The sequence below is a fragment of the Balaenoptera physalus genome (genome assembly GCF_965194825.1).
Source record: "Balaenoptera physalus genome assembly, chromosome: 5".
Lineage (NCBI taxonomy): Eukaryota > Metazoa > Chordata > Mammalia > Artiodactyla > Balaenopteridae > Balaenoptera > Balaenoptera physalus.
In genome coordinates, this window is record NC_138884.1 from 107652241 (window position 1) to 107673492 (window position 21252).

Consider the following 21252-nt stretch of genomic DNA (forward strand, 5'->3'; position numbering starts at 1 on the left):
GAAGGCCTGTGTCTGGAAGTTGGTTGTACTTGTGATGACTTAGTCTGGAGATGGTGCAGAGAAACACAGAGCTCTAGGTTTCTGATCATTCGATTGGTGTCTTGGAAAAGGCAGGTGGCAGGCAGAAGCTGGTGGCCAGTTGGTGGTTGGGTAGCCAAGATTTGGGACTCTCGGAAGACCTTAAAAAAGCTAGGAGGCAATGACCTAGAATAAGAAACACTCTTCTTGAGGAGCAGTAAAGCATTCTGGTTAAGGGCACAGATGTGGGAACCAAGATACCCAGATTTAAATGCTGGTTCTAGCCGGCCTTGGGCAAACTACTTTACTTCTACATGCCTTATCTGTAAAGTAGAGATGATAACAGAATTTATTTCACAGGGTTGCTGGGAGGAGTAAACGAGTTAATTAATACTAGAACCATGTCTGACATCTGGTAAGTGGTCCACAAATATTATCTGTCATTACCAAGTGGTCTGTTCTTCTCTCATGCCTTTAGCAGCTATCTCCCCTGCCTCCTTTAAAAAAAAGTGCAATATAAAATTATTTTACTGAGTTATATGACACCTTAAGCCTTTCTGATATATTTTCTTCTTCCTTTTTTAGTCCCTGACAAGATAGTTTCTTAGAAATGCTAAAAAGAACGCTTAGCAAGTAAAATTTGACCTATGAGCTAGAGAAGCAAAGAATCACGAAAGAATATTTAATTACAGGTTGTTGCCAGCCTATGGAGGAAGAGGAAAAAGCAACTGTGATTAGGGAGCCCGGTAACACTTTTCTGAAGCCTGATGTAGATGGGGTCTGGAGTGTGGAAAGGAGTCCAGCCCAGAGGTGAAACTTTGGGAGCCACATTGGCATCTAGATGATATTTAAAACCACAGGACTGGATTCATCTCAGGAGAAAATGCAGATTAACAAAAGATTAAAAAGAAAAAAGTCCTGGGAGGAACTCTGAACATTTAGAAGCTGGGCAAAGAAGGAAGATTAGGCAAAGGATAGCGGGAAGGACAGGTGGCCGAAGAGGGGTGAGGGCATCTGAGAGAGGGTGGTGCGTGGACGTAAAGGGAAGAGAATGTCTCAACGGGCACCCTGTGGGGACAGTGCCCAATGCCAAGTACCAGGGGGGCTGAGAGGTCCCCTTCCGCTTAGCAACGCGGAGGTTCCCCAGGATTGTGGCAAGATCAACCTCAGGGCAAAGGTGGGTGCAGGAAAGAGGCTAGACGGGACAGCGAAGGGGAGGGGAGGGAGTAGAGACAGCAGTACTGACCAAATTTACATCTAAAATACTTCCTAGTAAATACTTGCCAGAAGTTTGGCTGTGAAGGGAAATACAGGGATAAAGCGGTAGCTGGATGGTGATCTGAGATCCTAGACTTTTTATTTGTTCAAGATTGAGCGTATGTGAGGGTGAAGATCCAGGAGAGGGTTAAATAAAGTGTCCCCCTGTATTGCACAGACACCCATGTTTCCTTTCTTAATACAGCCTGGTTCCAGTGCAGAGGACGAGCAATGTGGTCATGATGCCACTTACGGAAAATAAGATGGAAAATGCGTCACTGGCTGAGGTTAGCCGCCCCAACCTGGGACCTATCAGATACCCAGGGGTGGGCTCCAAGGTGGCCCATCAGCAGCTCCCAGGGGGCTTCAGGGAACAGGTCCCCTTGATGAGATATCCCGGAACAGACCACCTGCTTAGAATTGGCTTTACCACCACGTGAAAAGTCAGTAAAGGACTAAAATCCACTCTTTCACTGCATCAGAAATGCTGAATCTCAGTGGTTTCCGTCTCCAGGGGTGGTAGGAGGTCTGCAATGGGTCTGCGATCCATGGGTCCACCTGGCATGGTCTGTAGGACTCACACACAATTCTGCCACTGTTTCTCAAATACTGATTAATAAATGCAATTCCATATCAAACCTTCATTGTATCCAGAGTAGCTTTTTGTCACTTTTTCTTACTCAGTGTATACTAAAACAAAAATTACTTTCACAAGGAGGAGGATATGTGCTTTTCTTTTAACACAAATAAGAATTTTCATTTTTAAACATACTCTTCATACTTTTACAACGACAGTATACAAACATCACTAGTTTTCACTTTGGTAGGAGAACTTCCAACTCAAGGGTAGATTGTAAAGAGAAAAGTATACATTTAAATTCCTTGAATAGATAACTAATAAAGACCTACTGTATAGCACAGGGAACTCTACTCAATACTCTGTAATGACCTATATGGGGAAACAATCTGAAAAAGAGTGGATATATGTATATGTGTAACTGATTCACTTTGCTGTACAGCAGAAAATAACATGACATTGTAAATCAACTATACTCCAATAAAAATTTAAAAAGATAAACCCCTTGATTTATTAATTCCTGTTCTAAGAATTTATTCTGTGGAAATACTTACACAGGTACACAAATATATACATATAGGAGTGTTAGAGTACAATTTAAAGTAATAAAAAATAGGAATAATACAAACACCTATTAATGGGGAATGTAAAATCTATATAATGTTCAGCTTTTAAACAATGATGTAGACCTATATGTACTATGATAGGAAAAGGTCTCAGATGCATTTTACATAAAAAAGCAAGTTGCAAGGTGGTAGATGCAATGTGATTCTTTAAAAAAGTAAAATATATACACATAAACACATCTGTGTATATATATGTATACACACATGTATATATATGTGGAGGAACCAGCAAAAAACTGTTAACCATGATTTTCCCTGAGAAATAGGACTCTAGGATAAATGTTCACATTCTACATTGTATGTTTCCTTATTGTTTGGCAATGGTCAGGGTTTTAATTTTTGAATTTTAATTATGAAAAATTTCAAGATATAGAAGAGCACATATAATAAATAATATGACACTTACTAACATTTTTTCACATTTACTCAGAATTTTTGTTTGTTTGTTTGTTTGTTTTGCAATGTTAGAGTTCCATTTGAAGACCTCTCCATTCCATCCCCTTCTCTCCCTCCCTGGAGGAAGAAACTGGCATATGTGTCTTTTCCGTCTGTATGTAACACACATGTGTGTACCTGGAACACATGGGTATTGTTTCACGCGCTGTTTAGGGCTTGTGACCTGTATCACACAGCGAGTCTCCTCTTACAACTGGATTTTTTCATTCAACACTATTTTACCCATGATATACGCAGATCTAATTCGGTCCTTCTAACTGTGGGAGGGACGTTCGTTATAAGATTGAAGCAGATGGGTTCATTCTGTTGTGGGGTTATCTCTAGCTTCTTACTCTTGTAAGTGATGCTGTGGAATGCTTGCACACATGTCCGGTGTGTGGAATGCTTGCACACATGTCTGGTGCACATGCGCACACAGCTCCTTGGAGTACATGTGTCTGAAGCAGAATTGCTGGGTCCTAGTCTGCTGGCATTTTCAACTCCTTGCTCATCTCTGGACAAGCTGCTCTCTGAAGTGGTGGCTGTAGCAATATTTGTTTACACTAGCAGAGTGTGCAAGTTACCCTATTCCCCCCGTGCCCCCTCCCGTCTTCATTCATTTTTTGGACTTCAAATTTGGTGTTAATATGATCGACATATCTCGTTATTTCATTTGGCTTAATGTATTCAGTGCATTCAGAAAAACTCTGAAAAAATAAACTCTCAATAAGTATAGGGAAAAAAAAGCAGTAGTTATAATGATAGATTTTACTCACCGAATTTCAGATTTATACTCATTGATGGTTTTTTGGGTTGTTTCGAGAGACTTAGGAGTTTTTGCTGGATTAAGGCCCATCTGAACAGCATTTCTTAGAGCTTGGAGCTAGAAAAGATATGGATACAAGATCTGAGTTAGAAGCTCTACTCCTTACTACAAGTGATGTGCTTGGACCCACCCACTTCTCCAGGGCAAAATGATGTCAGCAACCTGTGAAGGGATGTGCAAGCATCCTGCCATCGCCATGCTTTCACCGAAGTGAATTTTGACAGAGAGCTATTGCTTCTATTCTTTAAAAAAAAAAAAAAAGGAATAATAAAGAACTGTGTGTGTCCATCCTTGTTCTGTGGCCCAGATCCAGCCGCTCATGACAGATGCTACTTTTACTCTACTGTCTCAGAAACAAGTTTTCTTTCAAGGTGGGGGTGGGGTGGGTCTCTCTGGGGCCTGGACATACAATGACATTCTTGTGATATGAAGAGAGCATAAAATTATAGACTTATAGGAGGAGATATTGTGGAGTTATCTCTTATTTGGGCAGTAAGGTTTTAAAATCAGGGCAAAAATTGTCTATAGTCAAAACTACCCATGGAAATTCCACGGGACAGTGTCACATTAGAAGTAAATCCAAAATGGATAGACATTTCCTTACGCATCAGTTGAAACAACTGACTTTTGTTTAGGTACCATGTTAGGGTAAATTACATATAACAATGAGAATGTCTCTAAGGACACAGAGATTCTCAGGCCATGAATGGTCTCATCATATGAGATCATGTAAGCAAGACACAGCTACCCACCGCCGGTGGGTGAGATCCCTTGCTCTGTTTGCAGGAATCGTTCTTTCAACCAAGTGTGTGCCACTGAATTTGCACACGTTAAATGTACATGGTCGTATCCTTTCTTTTGCCTCTAGGTAGGTCAACACATCACATCCTAGACAGAGGGAACATGAAAGAAGCACACGAGCATTTGCTGCTAGAAGGTATTTTTGTTGTTTGGGCTCCTCAGGAGAACCAACCCTCTCAACAATTGGCATGGAAGAGATCACGGGTACCTTGTCGGTAAGAAATTGTGCCTTGTGTCTCTGGCGTCTTGCAAGGTACTGGTCATACAACTGGGCCAGTTTGGCTGCCAAAACATGCTCTCGGCTAAAACAGGGATGATGTGTGAAGATTAAACCCGAAATATCAATGTCCAGTTGGAAATTTCCAGGAGGGTCTCCAGATCCAATCAAATGCTGACTTCTGTGGATGTATTTTACTGCCTGCCAAAGAGAGCAGAGTGTAGGGGGAACACAGTTAAAGCACTTCCTAGATACCGATCTGATGTGCAATGGGAAAAGTCAGATGCAAAATATTTCCTACCCTAATCAAGCCAGGAGAACCTTGCTCCATTCCCTGTTCCCTGGGGTTTTAGGGGCCTGCCCTTTTCTGAACACTTGAAAAGTAAAATGAAGGACAAGGAGTGAGAAAAGAAATAATTTCAATCTTGCTTTCCTAGGTCTTTTAGGGTTTATCTCTACTGAGTCATAGCCCTAATCTTTGTCATGCGACTATCCCATTTCCTGGAAATCTTGGGTTTTGCAGCTGGTGACCTTGAAATTCTTTTAATGAGAGAAGCATAGATTCTAATCCAAACTGACCATTATTTGGATCATAGATATACTCTCCACGTGGAGAAGTTTTTAGTTTGTAGACAGCAGCCAGAGACTAACATTCTGAACCGAGCTTCATGCTGGCACCTAGTTTTCCTGGGAAGAAGAAAGTCAGTCTGCAAAATAACAGAGGAAGAGACAGTTGGGGCAGCTGAGTGTGTAGAAAACAGGAGTGGAAATTTCCACTGGGACTTTCCTGGATCACTTGGTGTACAGTGTGTCAGATAAATCTCTGTTTTTCTTCCTTAAACTCATCAAGATATTCTATGTTGATCACTGCTGCTCGTAGGTGAATCTAGTTTTGGAGGTTGCAGAGCTCCAAGGTGGGGAGGACACCTTTTTGATTTTGTGTCTTCATGTTCTCTCCTTGTCCTAGACATTGACTACAGTCAGGTTGTGGGGTTTGACACACTTCACTCGATCCTCCCCTTTGCAGAGAGGAGCTTTTGGAAGCTATTTATGTTATCTAGAAAAGATTGTGTGGCCCAAATGTATTATTTATAAGTTATGAGGTAAATTGGAAGCTGCAAATATTCTTGTAAGAAGTGAAGCGTCTATCCGATGTTAATTGCGGGTAACGTGTTCAGGAGTCTCTTCATTTAATTCGTCTTCATGGTATTATGTAAAGATGCTGAACTGGGGCCAGAAGCCTTGGATTCTAGCTGTGGCTCCACCTCTAACTTGCTCTGGAATTTTGGGCAAGTCACTACACACCTCCGTGCCTCTATCTCTTTATCGTACAAATGGGAGGCTGAGGAAAGAGATCCAGTTGGCATTTTGCAGGTCACTAGGCATCATATAAAGCACTTCACACATATCACCTGGTTCATTCTGTTAGGGAACTGTTGGCCATTAGACAAGAGCCCATGCTTGGGCCCTGGAAGGGGTCCCCCTTCCTGCAACAATTCCATAGAGATTTTTGGTTGCCTACAACATAGTGAGGCCTGTCTGTGAGCAGCAATAGATTGAAAGGGGAAAAATGGGGTGTGATCTTTATAACTTGGGGCAGGAAGGATGAAGTCTGAGATGTGCAGAGGGAGGGATGGAAACTGGAAGAGGGGGCTCCAGAGTTAGAATCCTAGATCACAAGATCCTAACATTCTCCCCATCAGACTAAGCACGGAAAACGGAGGTCACACTGTGTGTATGTACATGTATACATGTCCAAAAATGTATTCACATTTGTTATATAGTGTGATCTGCTTTTCAGTTACTATTAGTCATTGAAATAGTACCAATATTTGCACTTACAGTAAAGCATATAAACATGAGTCTTTATTTACCAGTAAATTTGTTGTTGGGTTGTCCTGTTGCCTGCTTTGTACCAGTATTCACGAGTAAGGATGTATGAGTATAGTTCCTTTTAGCCATTCAATTTCATACTTATTTTCCCCCAAATTAGTGGACAATTAATGTATATTTAGAACTTACGATTTCCTACAGGACTCCTGTACAGTGTACCCTATGCTTTCATAAAAGAACAAGTTTTTTCTATAAAATAACATTAAGTCTGTCTTTGATGAGAAGACCTATAGATTTTTTATTTTTTAAAAATGTTCTTGTAAAACTGGGATGTGTTTACAAATATGCTATGCTTGAATAAGAATGCATTGACTATACCTCAGTACCTTCCAAAATATGCTGAACTGAACTTCCATTTGGATTTACAGGGAGGAAAGCCCATCCCTACAGGGGTCATATTCCAATATTTTGTACCTTATCAAAGTCCTAATTTTGACATTAATATCCTTACACTTCACACCGCAACAACGGAGGCCCATCTCTTTTCTTTCATTCAAGCAAAAGTATTCAGTTATAACCTGCATTCGTGTTAGAGGCTTTTAATCTGCATGTGGTGACTCTGTGTCTTACTGTCACACTGACCACCTGGATGAGTTAAAAAATTCCCACCTCACAAAGATGTGTATCACTAAACATCAATCCACAGACTTAACGGAAAATTCCTCTCTAATTGTTTGGCTCCTGCTGGTCCTTGCTTTACTGTTCCTCTTACCATGGGCTGCAGAGTTCTGAAGTCGCTCAGGGTGTGGCCCTCAGGTTCCATCTTGTACTCTTCTTAGTATGAGTAAGTAATGTCGGTAGTATGGTCCTAATGTTACCTAGGTCAGCTGTACTTTGTGTCTCCTCCCCCAAATCTTCATTAGCCCATGTTTAAATGATTGCTGCTGGTCTCTGTTTTCAGCTCAGCTCAACCAAGTGAAAAAGCTTCCAGGACTCCTGGTGGGCATTGTGTTAGACTGCTCAAAAGACCCCTAACTCTCTTCCTATTAGGGAGAAAGACCCCTAGTTCCTTGTCTTTCTTTCTGTTGTACCTGTTTTCTTTTCTGAAAACTATCATGAAAACAGTACAAAAAATTTCTCCTAAAAATAAATAATATTTATAGGGTATATTGTTTTAATTTTGAAATTGATTTGATTCTTCAGTCTTCAGTGGAAAACTGAAAACGCAGACTATCAGAGGTGATGCACATGGATTATCTACTGATGTTCTCAGTGTGTTCAGAGTTGGTAGCGATGGAGAAAAAAATTTTAAGGTTGGACAGAAAAAGAACAATCATTGGTGGAATTAAAATAAAAGTTTCTATATTTGTCCTGGGAAAATAGTAGCAACAGAACCTGAATCCAGCCCAGAGCCTGCAGTAGATTCTATAGCTGTTGTTCTGGTCTTCTCTGGGAAGCTTTCTCATTCTCCATCTTCTGGGTGTATCTCTAAGACATGAGGTTGGTGGGGGGGCATATGTCCCACTTAAAACTGACTAGTTTGTCATTGGTGTTGATAATGTGAACCTTGGGGAAAGATATGATCCCTTTCCTCTGGAGTTTCTAAGCTTAGGTTATCAAGGGTCCTAACACATGGAGAATTCTGGCCTGCCTACAACAGGAGAGAATGAGACCAGTCAACATTCAAGGAGAACCAGAAGAAAGAGAGGCAGAGAGAGAGACCTGCTGGCACCGAGTCCCCAGTCCCAGAGTCCTAGTTCCTAAAGCCCCTCCTTCATTTTGTGATTTATCTCCAGATCCTTCCCAGTTTTGTAAGCCACCAAGTTCTCTCTTTGCTTAAGCTAGCTTGCAATGGGTTTCTGTCACTTGCAACCCAAAGAGTGTTGACTACTGCAGTGCTCATTACACAGTAGGGGACCAATGCTTCTGTGAAAAATGGCTGAGAATAGTGGAAGGGGAAAGTGATAGTTTTATCAAGTCGTGATTAACAAGGAGGTTGGAATTATGCTAAATTCCTCAGATTAGTGTGCAGTTTTGAAAAAAGAGGAGGCAGCTACACATATGTCCCTGGGAATGCCACGTTGACTTCTAATCACTGTGCCTTTAACACTTGATGACATTCCTGTCTCCCCCCACTAGGCACAAAGTCTCTCTAAGGCCAAGTTTGAATGTTGCTACCTCTGAGTTTCCAGAGTTTAGCACAACTAAGAATATAGTAGACTCAGTTGAGGATGGAAAGAATTAAAAAGAAAAGAAGAAAGGCAGGAGGAAAGGTAGGATGGAAGGCAGGAGGAAGGAAGGAAGGAAGGAAGGAAGGAAGGAAGGAAGGAAGGAAGGAAGGAAAGAAGGAAGGATGGAGGCTGTTGGAACTGCTTTCAGCAACCCTAAACTTACTTTGCTATTATGCTTAACAAACTGCATAATATTGTTTATGTTTTACCTGCAATGTCTCATTTGGAATTTTTATTTTTTATTTTTGGGTTAGTTACTACTTATGAGGTATTAAATTGCAATCTTTCTCATTTGAGGTTTAACTTTGTTCTTTGCACAATATCTAATCTCTTTTTGCATTTCTCTATCTTTAATGGTCTCTAAAAAAGAATCTCAATTTAGGAGCAGCAGAATATTTCGCTTTTAAAAACTCCTTCTTTTCCCTCTGTAATTAAGGAAAATGTTCAAAGAAGGAGGGCTGAATACCAACCCCCTTCTAAATAAACCTCCTAATTTATCTAATGGGAGGACATACACTCCCTCATTTGAATTGGCAGTCTAATCAAAGAAGAGCCAGGCTTGACTCCCATCCGGGATGGGTTTGGTCAGTCCTGCTGGGTTAGCATCAGACCTGAGAGCTCTGAAGTGTAAATTCATCAAGCTCCATTAACGGCTCAAGGAATTGCCAATTCCTGATCTAGCACACGGACTTGGTTTTCCATCATTTGGTTGCCAGGATGAAGCCAGGCGCTAAGAGGGCTACTGTTTTATAGGAGAGACAGCCGAGTTAAGGAGAGGAGTAGAAAACAAGGAATTTCTTCTAGATCCATTCAGCTCAACTAAGTCATTTAAATGATATTCAATTCACACTTTTACTGAGGCATTCCTACATGCCAGGCTTCCTGCTAAGTGCGAGGGTTAGAAGAGGAATAAAACAGTATTTGCCCTTCGTTACTCTCAGGGTAGTGGAGGAAGGAGAGAGAAGATAGATTAACGATCTATAAATAAAACAATCACTGCCTGTTTATCTATTTCTCTGCTCCTGCATCGTGTCAAAACTCCCAGATATAAGGTATGTTTGGACATTAGACTGAAAATATAGGCCAGATGCATTTAACACTGCTTCTTAAAGGCAAGCCTATTACATGGAACAGAGGGGAGAAAAAAATGAGTTTTGGCATTAGACAGACCTGAATAAATGTAAGAAAAGGTAAAAGTTAGTAAATCAATAGAACTGTAAAAAATTAACTCTGAAAGAAATGCATTGTTTTTTGAATTACTAGAAAGTTCCATAAACGCATTCAAAAAAAAAAAAAGACTGAGGTATACAAATCAGCAGTGAAATTAATAGGCAACCTATTATGGAGAAACAAAGAGGTAGGAATAACAAAGAGGTAGGAAACAAAGAGGTAGGAGAAACAAAGAGGTTATTCCTACCTCTTTATAACCTCTAATATAACCTTTGCTTCTTTCTTAGGCACACTGGCAGAGTCTCTATGCTTTGCTATGTTTGAAGCCTAACTTTCTATGAAATGACCTTGGAAAACTTCAGCCCCTTTAGATTTCTCCCTTCTCTAACTTTAGATCTGTGATGCAGGATGACCAGCCCCTCGTAGTGGAACTATTATCTTCCTCTACTTTCCTATTTCTGCCCACAAGATAGGAAGGTCTCCCCTCTCAAAAGTATTGGGAAGGGGCTTCCCTGGTGGCGTAGTGGTTGAGAATCTGCCTGCTAATGCAGGGGACACGGGTTCGAGCCCTGGTCTGGGAAGATCCCACATGCCGTGGAGCAGCTGGGCCCGTGAGCCACAACTACTGAGCCTGCGCATCTGGAGTTTGAGCTCTGCAACAAGAGAGGCCGCGACAGTGAGAGGCCCGCGCACCGCGATGAAGAGTGGCCCCCGCTCGCCGCAACTAGAGAAAGCCCTCGCACAGAAACGAAGACCCAACACAGCCAAATTAAATAAATAAATTAAAAAAAAAAAAAAAAAAAAAGTATTGGGAGGAAACTCTCTGTGCTCTCCCCACTCTCCCATCCCCACTGGCTCCTTCCCAAAAGAGAAGGAAGACTGTTTGATTAGAGAGTCAACTGGAGCCCAGGATCCATTGGTCCAAGTTCTTTGCTGGGCAGAGTAACCGGTGGCCTCTAGCTGTCCCTTCTCAGCTCTCAGGCAACAGCCTGCTCACTGCCCCCGTGGGTTCTCCGTGGCAGTCCACGTGGTGAACTCATTGGGGCCCTTCTCTAGATGGGGGGACAGAACTCTTGGGAGATGGAGCCGGAAGCCCAATTGGTCTTGTGTCCAAGCAGCCTCCTGCTGTCCAGCTTTATCCTTAGTTGCAACTGAAATCTGCATCCCTCTCTGATTCCTGTGCGTTTCCCAATTAGCTCAGAACTTCTAAAGGAGACAGATAAGATGAATCTTAAGTGGCTCCCTCAAGATCCTACTCTCCATAGTAATTACTCTTCTATTTTCTAATTTTAACCCATAATTTTTTGCTTCATTATATCAGTGTTTCTTGCTGAAATGGTTGGATGGATGAAGAGATAAAGTGATGGATTATTACGCATGCATAAGATGATATTGTCTGGATCACTAATTACATTATGTATCTTTGTCATATAAGCATATAGATGATAAAAACCTCACGGACTAGGACTTTGGTTTATGCTTGTTTTGTAAACCTACTCCCAGGGTCACATTTCTGCACAAAGTAGTCACTCATTACTATTTGTCTGTAATAGCAATATTTTATAGAAATTCATTTTAAAAAAGTGCAAACACATACATCACCTCAATACTCACAAAAATCGTATGAGGTAGAGATGATGATGATTTTTTCAATTAAGGAAACAGCTCCAGAGTGGTCAGGGGAGCTTCCCGAAGCACAACCCAGTAGGACACCCGACTCTGCTCAGATTCTCTGACTTGGGCCTGTGTCTTCCCTGTTTCAACACACCCCTCTATAGCTATATAGAATGATCTTATATCCCCTTATTCTCTTTCACACTAGCAGTGTTGAAATGATTACATGAGTTTCTGAAGGAGGTGATCCTTGCTGGACACTTCAGGAAAGCAAGAGCAATATAATTAAATTTGAAAGCAGGCAACTGTCTATTCAACACCGGCCAGCCCTCGCTGAGCTCTGTTTGAAGCACTTTCATGTGTTATCTTAACCATCTGCACAACAATCCTAGGAGGCAGATGCTATTATTACTCCCATTTATAGATGGAGAAATCGCAGTACAGAGAGGGGGAGAGCCAAGTTCGCCCAGTGAGTGACAGGGCCAGGACTCAAATCAGGCAGCGTGGTACCAGAGCTGAGGAACATACCATAAAAAGGATTTGCAAGGATAGAAACTCTCCAGTTATATAATAAAGAGAAAATGAGGGGGAAATAATCCTGCAGTATACGTGAGATGACACAGAGAAAAGAAAAAAAATCAGGGCAGCTAACCTGGATATGTGAATAAAGATGCTGACCTAGCCACTCCTACATGGGAAACTCATTCCTTGTTTAAGAAGGGATTTGGTGAGGGCAGGAGACTCACTCTTATATAATATGCCTGCTGTTTGCTTTGCATGTGTAAGATAGTGAATTATTAAAAAAAAGTCAAAATAGAATGTTGCAAATTCATCATTCCAAGCTATTCAAAAAGCAAAGCACTTTCAAGCAAATTCATGTATTAAAAATGGGGAGGGAGGTTTACCTTTTTATATAGTGTTTTGAGTTCTGCCTTAATGTCTTGCTCCTGTGTCAGCATGGGTGGTCTTGAAGGAAATGGCTTGATGGGGTTTGGCAGCGCTAGGATTCTTCCATCATCTCCAAACCATCTCCTTCCCTGGCGATCAAGCAGAGGGATAGAAAATGGTTTACAAAATAAACAGCGTTTGCAGGGAAATTCTCTGTCAACATACGTATTTCATGCACCTTCCCCCTGCCCCGTAAATATTTTAAAGCCTCTGTTTCCGTTAGAAATTGAGTTTTCACTAATGCCCCCAGAATTCATTTAAGATATAGTTTTCAACCCCCTCTCCTCAAAAAAAGTTTAAGAAAAAAATGAAAGGGTTGCTTAAGAAAAATGTATTTTCTATTCGTCAAAAATTTAAGAAAGGCAACCAAGGAGAAAAACAATTGAGAACATTCTATCTTTGGACAATTACAAATTTCTGTGAATTGGGAAAAGGTTGTCAATATCAGATTTAGCAAGAGGAGCCTGAATCCAGCTTGCAGAAGATGGGATTTGAGCAGAGGACAGGGTGTGATGTTTGAAGACAAACAAACAAACAAAAAAAAAGAATGAACCGCTCTGCAGACACTCTCAGGAGGAAATGAGTACCACGCTGCAGTGATGGCCCACAGGATAGAGAGCATCCATGAATCCCTCCTGGGCTACAGTGAGGGAGCAGGGCTGAGAGCTTACGGGCTCCTGCACCAGCAACCTGTTCTCCATGATGTTCTGGTTGGCTCTCGGCACCTCCAGTCTTGCCCCGATGTAAAGGCCTTCGTCTTCCGGGTACCTGGGCTGCACATTCTCAGGAAGCTTTTTATACGTAGGCACTAGACAGTTCATAAATAAATACGAGCCTCATTAGTGCCAACCTAAACGTTTCAAACCGCAATTTGGTGAAATGAAAACCACCACTGGAGATTTTATTTATGTTCTTGGAAACTGCAAATGCTCCAAACTGATTTCTAGAAGCAGGACCAAGGGAAACATGGATGTATTTACCCGCAGTATCATGTTGGAGAATCATGAAATAATTCTACACCTAACTCGCCCACGTGGCCTCACACACTGCGAGGAGTGTGGTACCCAAATCAGGGGAGCTGCTCCTGGGCTCATCAGTGGAGTGAATTTGGACCAGACGCTTCTTTGAACTCTTTCCTTCCATACAAAAGTGATGATAATATCTATTTCTTTGGGGTCTTGGGAGAATTAAATGAAGTAAAGTATGAGGAAGTGCTTTGTAAATTAAAAAGTTCACGTGAGTCAACGTGACTTCATTTACTCCCTCCCTCTTTGATCTGTTCATAGATCAGATCTTTGCTGACAGCTTCCCTGTGCCCCGTGCTCAGGAGGCTCTGGGGGGTCAGTGGGACCGACAGGCTGCAACCGCCAGCAAAGGACGGAACAAGATGATTTCAGAGACTGGTAAGCACGGTGAAGAAAAGAACACCTGTGATAATAATGCAGGGCGGGAAGGGGATAGACTTGAGATGGAGCGGTGAAAAAAGGCTTTTCCATTTGCACTGACTCCTGAAGATTGAGAAGGAAAGAGCTGGTGATGGGACAAGCAAGTGTGTCTGCCCAAGGGAACAGCCTGTGCTGAGTGGGAAACAGAAACACCCAGAATGCAGTGGTGCCGAGGGCAGGGGCAGTGCCTGGAGATAATGTCAGCAGAGGGCAGGAGGGAGAGCCGGGAGAGCCCTGCAGGTCTCAGAGGAGCTTGGGTTCTGGTCAAGGGGGTGGGATCACTGAAGACCTTGTGCCAGGGAGTGACTGAGCAGATCCGCAATTCCAAAAAGACCTCTGGGCCTGCTTTTTCAGCAGAGTGGGCTAGAGGAGAAGCTGGCAGATGCTGACATGAAGGTCAGGATGTAATTTGGCAATGAGCAATGAAAGGTGGAGACTTGTTTTCGTTTTATAATTATCTCACTCTCAAACACCCCAAATCCCTGAATCTGCTAATTTTCCAGCGTGTGGCCATTTGGACACTCTGCATCCCAAACCCATCCACAAAAAACAACTAATACCAGTATTCCTAGGAAAACCTATCTCTGGGTCCTTAGAAAATGTGGAGCAAACTACTGTTTTACGTTTTTTTCTGTCCCCACCTCATCTATCCACAAGTCTAAACATCAGTCCACCACTGGTCCAGTGGTCTTCAAAACTTTTCATCGAAACATTTTTGGGCACTTGCTCGTTATATGTATGTTTATTTATTACGTATGCACTATGGCACAAACAAAATTAAATTAGGAAAGGATGAGATTAAAAATAAATGTAAGTAGAAGTCTTGATGTTTTCTTCCTATACCCCTGGGATGAACTCACTCTGCTTTGGAGACCATTGTCTAAACAGTAACAAGAAAATAGCAACAGTAAAAGAAGTTCTTATTTTTGATCCCCTGCTAAGTGCTAGTCGCAACATAGGCACTTCACTCATATTATTTCCTCAATGCTCAAAATAAAAATAAATGCCCAGAGCCACCTTGCAGGATAGTTTCATTGTCTCCTGTCTTCAGGTGAGGCACCTGAGAATAGAGGAACATGCTCAAGGTCATACCGCAGGAAGGAAGAGCCGGGTCTGTGTGCTTGGTCGTGGGGTCGCCTCCACGGAATGGAGGCCCTGATCCCCTGCTCAGAGCAAGCGCAGTGCAACCAGGACCCCCTAAGCCTCTTCCACTGCCTCTACCGACTCCCAGTTTCTGGCCCGGTCTGAGAGAGCCCCTGGGGTCTAACCTCCATCCCCAACTCAGGTGGGCTCCAGGGAGAGGCCTAACAGTGAGTCCTCTGAGCAAAAACCCAAGTGACAAAGCTCCTCCTTGGCTGAGGCTGCTGCAGTGCCTCTCTCCCCGAAGAAGCATCAGGACGCATGTGCACGTGGGTGGCCTCTGGAGCAGGTCACCTAGATCAGAAACCTGCCTTGCTTTACTAGCTTCATGGTCTTGGGCCAGATCCCTAACTCCTCTGAGCTTCTACTTCTTCATCTGTAAAATGGGCATGAAAAAAGGTCACTTCTCCAGCCTTGGTGGGTAGGTGAGGCACGTTCGTTGATACACATCAAGCATTTGGAAAAGTACCAGGTGGAATCAATGCACAGAATGCATTCACTATTGTTATTACTATTATTATTATTGCAAAGTTAAAATCCTTGGGTACTTTTGCCAGCTACCTACTTGAAAAAGAAACTTGGGATGGCCAACAAATTATGATACTTTGAACATAGTTGATTCAAAATGACCTCTCAAAAAGAAACAATAATTTGCTTTTGGCTCAGCATTTAATTGGAACTTAAATAGAACAGGACAAATGAAAAGAAATCCGACTTCCAAGTAGGGTAAGCTCAGGCCTCCTTCCAAGCCTGAGGGGTGCACTCCTGCAGGACTCACTGGAACTGGGGGGGGATCCCTCAGGAACTCTCAGGAGGAAAGGAAACTCCAGGGGAAAAAAAAAGAGCAAAGGGAGACCCAGGAAAGAGAGGAAGAAAGGAGATGTACCTGGGAATTAGTCAGATGGTCCCGGCTTCAGTAGCCTGGCCATTTCCCCATGCAGGAGGAAGCTTGGCCAGCCAGCTTCCTGGCACACAGCTCTTCAAACCCCTGGAATCTCTGGAGTGGTAATTGTCTCCTGTATGCTAATGAGATGACAGGTGGCTGGGGCTCCTGTCAGGATGGGTGCTGGTGGCCAGGGAAACCAAGCATGTGAACAGAGGGCTGGGGCTTTCAGCATCTGCCTCCCTCTATCCCTACCTCCGGGACAGGAGAGGGTCTAGAGAGAGAATCCATCACCAGTGGCCATGATGTAATCAATCATGCCTACATAATTGAAGCCTCCGTAACAGTCCTCACTGAAGGGGTTTAGAGAGCTTCCTGGTTGGTTAACGCATGGAGGTGCTGGGAGGTTGTGTGCCTGGAGAGGGCATGGAAGCTTTCCCTCATACCTCGCCCTGGGCATCTCTTCATCTGCATCCGCTATCATTTTCTTTAGTGTATAATAGACCAGTAAATATAAGTAAGTGTTTCCTTGAGTTCTACATGCTGTTGTAGCAAATTATTCAACCTGAAGATGGTGTCATGGAACCATCTCATTGTAGTAGAGTCAAATAGAGCTGTGGGTAACCTGGTGACCCAATACCTAGGGTTGGCATGGGAGGTAGGGGGAAGTCTTGTGGGACTGAGCCCTAAATCTGTGGGTTCTGCGCTAACCCCAGGTAGACGCTGTCAGAATTCAATTGTAGGACACCTAGCTGGTGTTGGAGAATTGGTTGCTGTGGGAAGAAACCCACACACCTGGTCACAGAAGTGTTCTAGAAGTGTTGAGTGTAAGTAGAGGATGAAACTGAGTTTTTCCTTTTCACAGCCTGAATCTCAGAGTCTCACACACTCTCAGCCCCAGAACTGGTCATGGATTTGGTGGAGGGGTTCCCATAGCATCCTGGTATTTCTTCTGCTAGTCTATCGATAAGTGGTGTTGAATGGATATTTTTTCCATGTTCTATATTTTTTTGTCTGAACATATTTCTTGATTACGAAATCAGATTAGAAATTGGGATCAGTTGTGGAAATCAGGCATCCTTATACACCAGCCACGTTTCATCTGAAGGAAAACGAAGATGCCTAAGTTGAGCAGGACGAAAAAGAGAGCAAGTACCTGTCAGCCTGCTGGGTATGAACAGGAGCTCTTTTTCCATCTGCAGACGAATGTGCACACTTTCATAATCCGCAGGTCTGACTGCCACAAAATCTTCAGCCGCATTATCTAAGCCCAATAGGAGATCTTCAGCATCCCTGCCATCGAGCAGCTCTTCCTCATCCTGCATTTCATTAAAAAACAGCAAGAAACAATCAGGCAAAAATAATTAATTTACTTGCAAAAATAATCAGTGCTATTAAATGCACCAAACAACTTATCCTACAATAAAGTTACCTTTTCTTTTTATCTTTTTCTAAATGAAAGCGTAAAACTATATGGCCTTTCCTATTTAATAAACTTTGTTTTTTTCACTCTTCCACATACTTGGAAAAATCAGAATGCACTGAGGTCAGAAGAGATGTGCAAAGCAAAGCAAAGCAAAGCAAGTGAAATCTCAATCACTGTGGCCTCCTTCGAGGGTGCCTGTTCTTCCACAGTAACTCAAAGAACTTGGGTTCATGAGTTATGCAGCTTTTTAACCTTCCATCTAGCACTGACCCCAGGGAAAATGCACCAAGCATGGGGTCCACACACTCTGCTTAGACTGCCTGGGCTTGAACCCCAGCTTCACCCCATGCTGCCTGGTTGACTGTGGGGAACTTACGTACCCTTCCGGTCCTCAGTTTTCTCAGTTGTAAGACTGGGGTATTAATAGATTTTACCTCTTAGGATTTTGTGAGAATAAAATTAAATAATGCATGTAAAAATTCTAAGCACAGGACCTGTAATTACAAATTATCAGCTGAAGCATGTTAATTTAGTTTGAATATTTTCCAAACTTTTTTTCCATTTCTTTTTCCTCCTCCTCCTTCTTCTCCTTTTCCCTCTTTTTTCCCTTCCTTCTTTTCTTTTTCCTTCTTGTTCTTCTTTTTAAAGTTTAAACCTGACATCCATTTATGAGGAACACCTTTTAAAATCCTGTGGAGAGGGAATTCCCTGGTGGTCCAGTGGTTAGGACTCTGAGCTTCCACTGCAGACGGCCCATGCCGTCTGATTCGTTTGATTCGATCCCTGGTCAGGCAACTGAATCCACAAAAAAATCCTGTGGAGGCTGGCAGGTAGCTGAAGACAATGGCAGCAGCCTAGCTTCCTGCCTCCTAATATCTCCTCCACAAATATGCAAAACGATAATAAGGGTAAAGTAAATCTACATGGTAACCAAGCTCTCAGCAAACTGAAGACAGAGAATGCCAAAAACTTCAAAAAAGTGAAAAGAGAAATATCCGGTAATCATAGTGTGTGGTCTTTCTTGCTCGTGCCCCATCTCTGCTTTGGGCAAATACAGGCTGAGAAAACTGCAGAGAAGACAGAAGAGGGAAGCAAGTGATGGGGCCTGCAGATGGTCCAAAACCTCCACCAGAAAGACTGAACCCACTCTGAGTATGAAAATACCAAAAAAGTGTCTCGGCAGACCAGAGCCTGGGCTACAGGCTACAGGGGAGGAGCTTCAAAGTATGCATGATTCAAAAGGGCAGTTTTAGAAACAGAAATTCCATGGAGAAAATAATGCAAAAGGAAGGAGAAGTGGCTTTTGGAGAGAGATGTCCTGATTTAGGAAGCCCACAGATTTGTTCACAGTCCTGCCTTCCAAAAGTGGAGTCTGATACTCCTCCCTTTCTATGTGGGCCGTACTTAGTGACTTGCTTCTATGAGTAGAATATGAGTTTGGTTATGTAGTGTCTGATACTAGGTCGTAAAAGGCATCCTGGCTTCCTCCTTGCTTCCTCTCGGATCACTTGCTTTGGGGAAACCAGCTGTCATGTCACGAGGACACTCAGGCAGCTTTACAGGAAGATCTGAACTGAGGCCTCCCGCCAACAACCAGCACTTGCTGGGCAGATGGGTGAGCCACCTTGGAAGCAAACCCTCCCAACTCAGTCAAGCCTTCAGATGAATGCAGCCTTGGCCACCTTGTCTGCAACCTCATGAGAGATCCTGAGCCAGAACTAGCTGAAAATAGATTTGTAAAACAATTATTATAGAGCACGCTGAAGTATTCCCAAGCTTTCATAGACCTAGGTAAGAAATTCCATTTCTGGGAGTCATTTTTCAAGGGAGGTGACTAAAAGTTAAGCACAGAAATAGGCCAACTGTGCAAATTCTGAAACATTTTGGTGTGTTTTCCTTTTTGATTTTTAATGTGGTAAAATATAAATAACATAAAATTTATCATATTAACCACATTTAAATGTACAGTTCTGTGGCATTAAGTATATTTATATTGTCGTACAACCAACGTCACTATCCATCTCCAGAACTTTTTCATCTTCCCCAACTGAAACTCTGTCCCCATTAAACAATATCTCCCCGTTTCCCCCTCCTCCAGTCCCTGGCAACCACCATTGTACTGTCTTTCTCCATGAACTTGACAACTCTAGGTACCTCATGAAAGTGGGATCACACAATATTTGTCCTTTTGTAACCGGCTTATTTCACTTAGCATAATGTCTTCAAGGTTCATCCATGTTTAGCATATGTCAGAACTTCCTTCCTTTCTGGCTATTGTAAATAATGCTTCTATCAACAGGAGTACAAATATCTGTTTGAGTGCCCGCTTTCAGTTCTTTTGGGTATTGCTGGATTGTATGCTAGTTAGTTCTATGTTTCAATTTCTGAGGAACCTCAGAAATAGACTTTTCCCACAGCAGCTGTAGCACTTTGCATCACCATCAGCGATGCACAAGTTTCTCCACATACTTGCCAGTACTTTTCCTTCCTGCCTGCCTCCCTCCTTCCCTCCCTTCCTTCCTTTATCTATCTATCTATCTATCTATCTATCTATCTATCTATCTATCTATCTATCTATCTATCATCTATCTATCTGTCTATCTATCTTATAATAGTCACTCTAATCTGTGTAAAGTGGTATCTTATTGTGCTTTTGATTTGCGTTTCCCTAATGATTAGTGCTGTTAAGCATCTTTTCATGTACTTATTGGCCCTTTGTATATCTTCCTTGGAGAGATGGCTATTCAAGTCCTCTGCCCATTTTTAATAGCATGTTTTCTTTGATTTCACACATCCCACCCACAATTACAGAATCTGAGTTGTAGCTTGGGTGTGGTATGGGGCACAAAAAGCTGCTCACCTGTAAGGTTGTGGGGAGAGAGAGAGAGATAGGTCTCATTTGCCTTGGAGAGGTAAACATTTTGTGTATGAAATGAATACTAATCCTTGTGTGGAGTCTAGCAAGAAAAATCTGTAAACCATGTTGCTATGCTTTTTTTTTTTTCCACAAGAGAAAGACGGACAGATTTAATTAAGGTCCTTAGTCCCCAAATTATGGGGTAAAATCAAGGGCTAAGAAAGTAATGTGAATCTGGTATTCTTATTGCTTTCAGATAGGACATGGATGAGTTGTTCTGTGTGGGGGTGGTGAGTTTGTTCCCAGCCACTTTCTTCCTGGCTAGGGTATCATCACCATCATTGTCACCATCATCGTCACCATCATCATCATCATCACCATCATCACCAATACCATCATCACCATCATCACCAATACCATCATCACCATCATCATCACCATCACCACCAATACCATCATCACCATCATCACCAATACCATCATCACCATCATCATCATCATCACCATCATCACCATCATCACCAATACCATCATCACCATCATCACCAATACCATCATCCCTCTCCTCATTACCATCCTAATACTAAATACCATTTTGCTTACTCCTTCTTGCACAGGTGGCTCTTCTTCCTCTCCTTCCTCCTCCTCTTGGTTAGTTCCATCTCTACTTTTTGCTTTTGGTTTTTCCTCTGATTCCTCTGGTTCGGGATCAAAGTTGAAAGTAAAGAAGTTATAAGCTTCCTCAGCAGAAGGAAAGCCAGGCGGAACCTACAGAGAAGCAGCAAGCAATAGAATTTGGGATTATCTAAACTGAGCTAAGCTCTGCACGGTTCACTGACAGCTGGCTGGATGCTGAGAGCATCAGGCACATTCTAGGCCTCCTAAGCATATTACCTTTGTTGAAGGTGGTGAACTTTAACAGATGCAACAGGCCTCCTTAGTTAAGTA

General features: G+C 42.5%; 1 protein-coding gene across 6 annotated transcripts in view; it reads right to left on the reverse strand.

Annotated features, from left to right (window-relative positions):
• The window catches only part of CC2D2A (coiled-coil and C2 domain containing 2A), a 275853-nt gene that overhangs the window by 83829 nt on the left and 170772 nt on the right, over positions 1–21252 (reverse strand). For 5 of the 6 annotated variants that reach the window (XM_082461969.1, XM_082461973.1, XM_082461970.1 and 2 more), the window contains 6 exons: positions 20896–21072; positions 17178–17340; positions 13225–13361; positions 12511–12642; positions 4749–4958; positions 3690–3796 (listed from right to left, as the gene is read on the reverse strand). In XM_082461969.1, the coding sequence (XP_082318095.1) occupies positions 3690–3796; positions 4749–4958; positions 12511–12642; positions 13225–13361; positions 17178–17340; positions 20896–21072 (926 nt within the window). The remainder of the gene's footprint in view (positions 1–3689; positions 3797–4748; positions 4959–12510; positions 12643–13224; positions 13362–17177; positions 17341–20895; positions 21073–21252) is intronic. The other variant, XM_082461972.1, reaches the window with a different exon arrangement.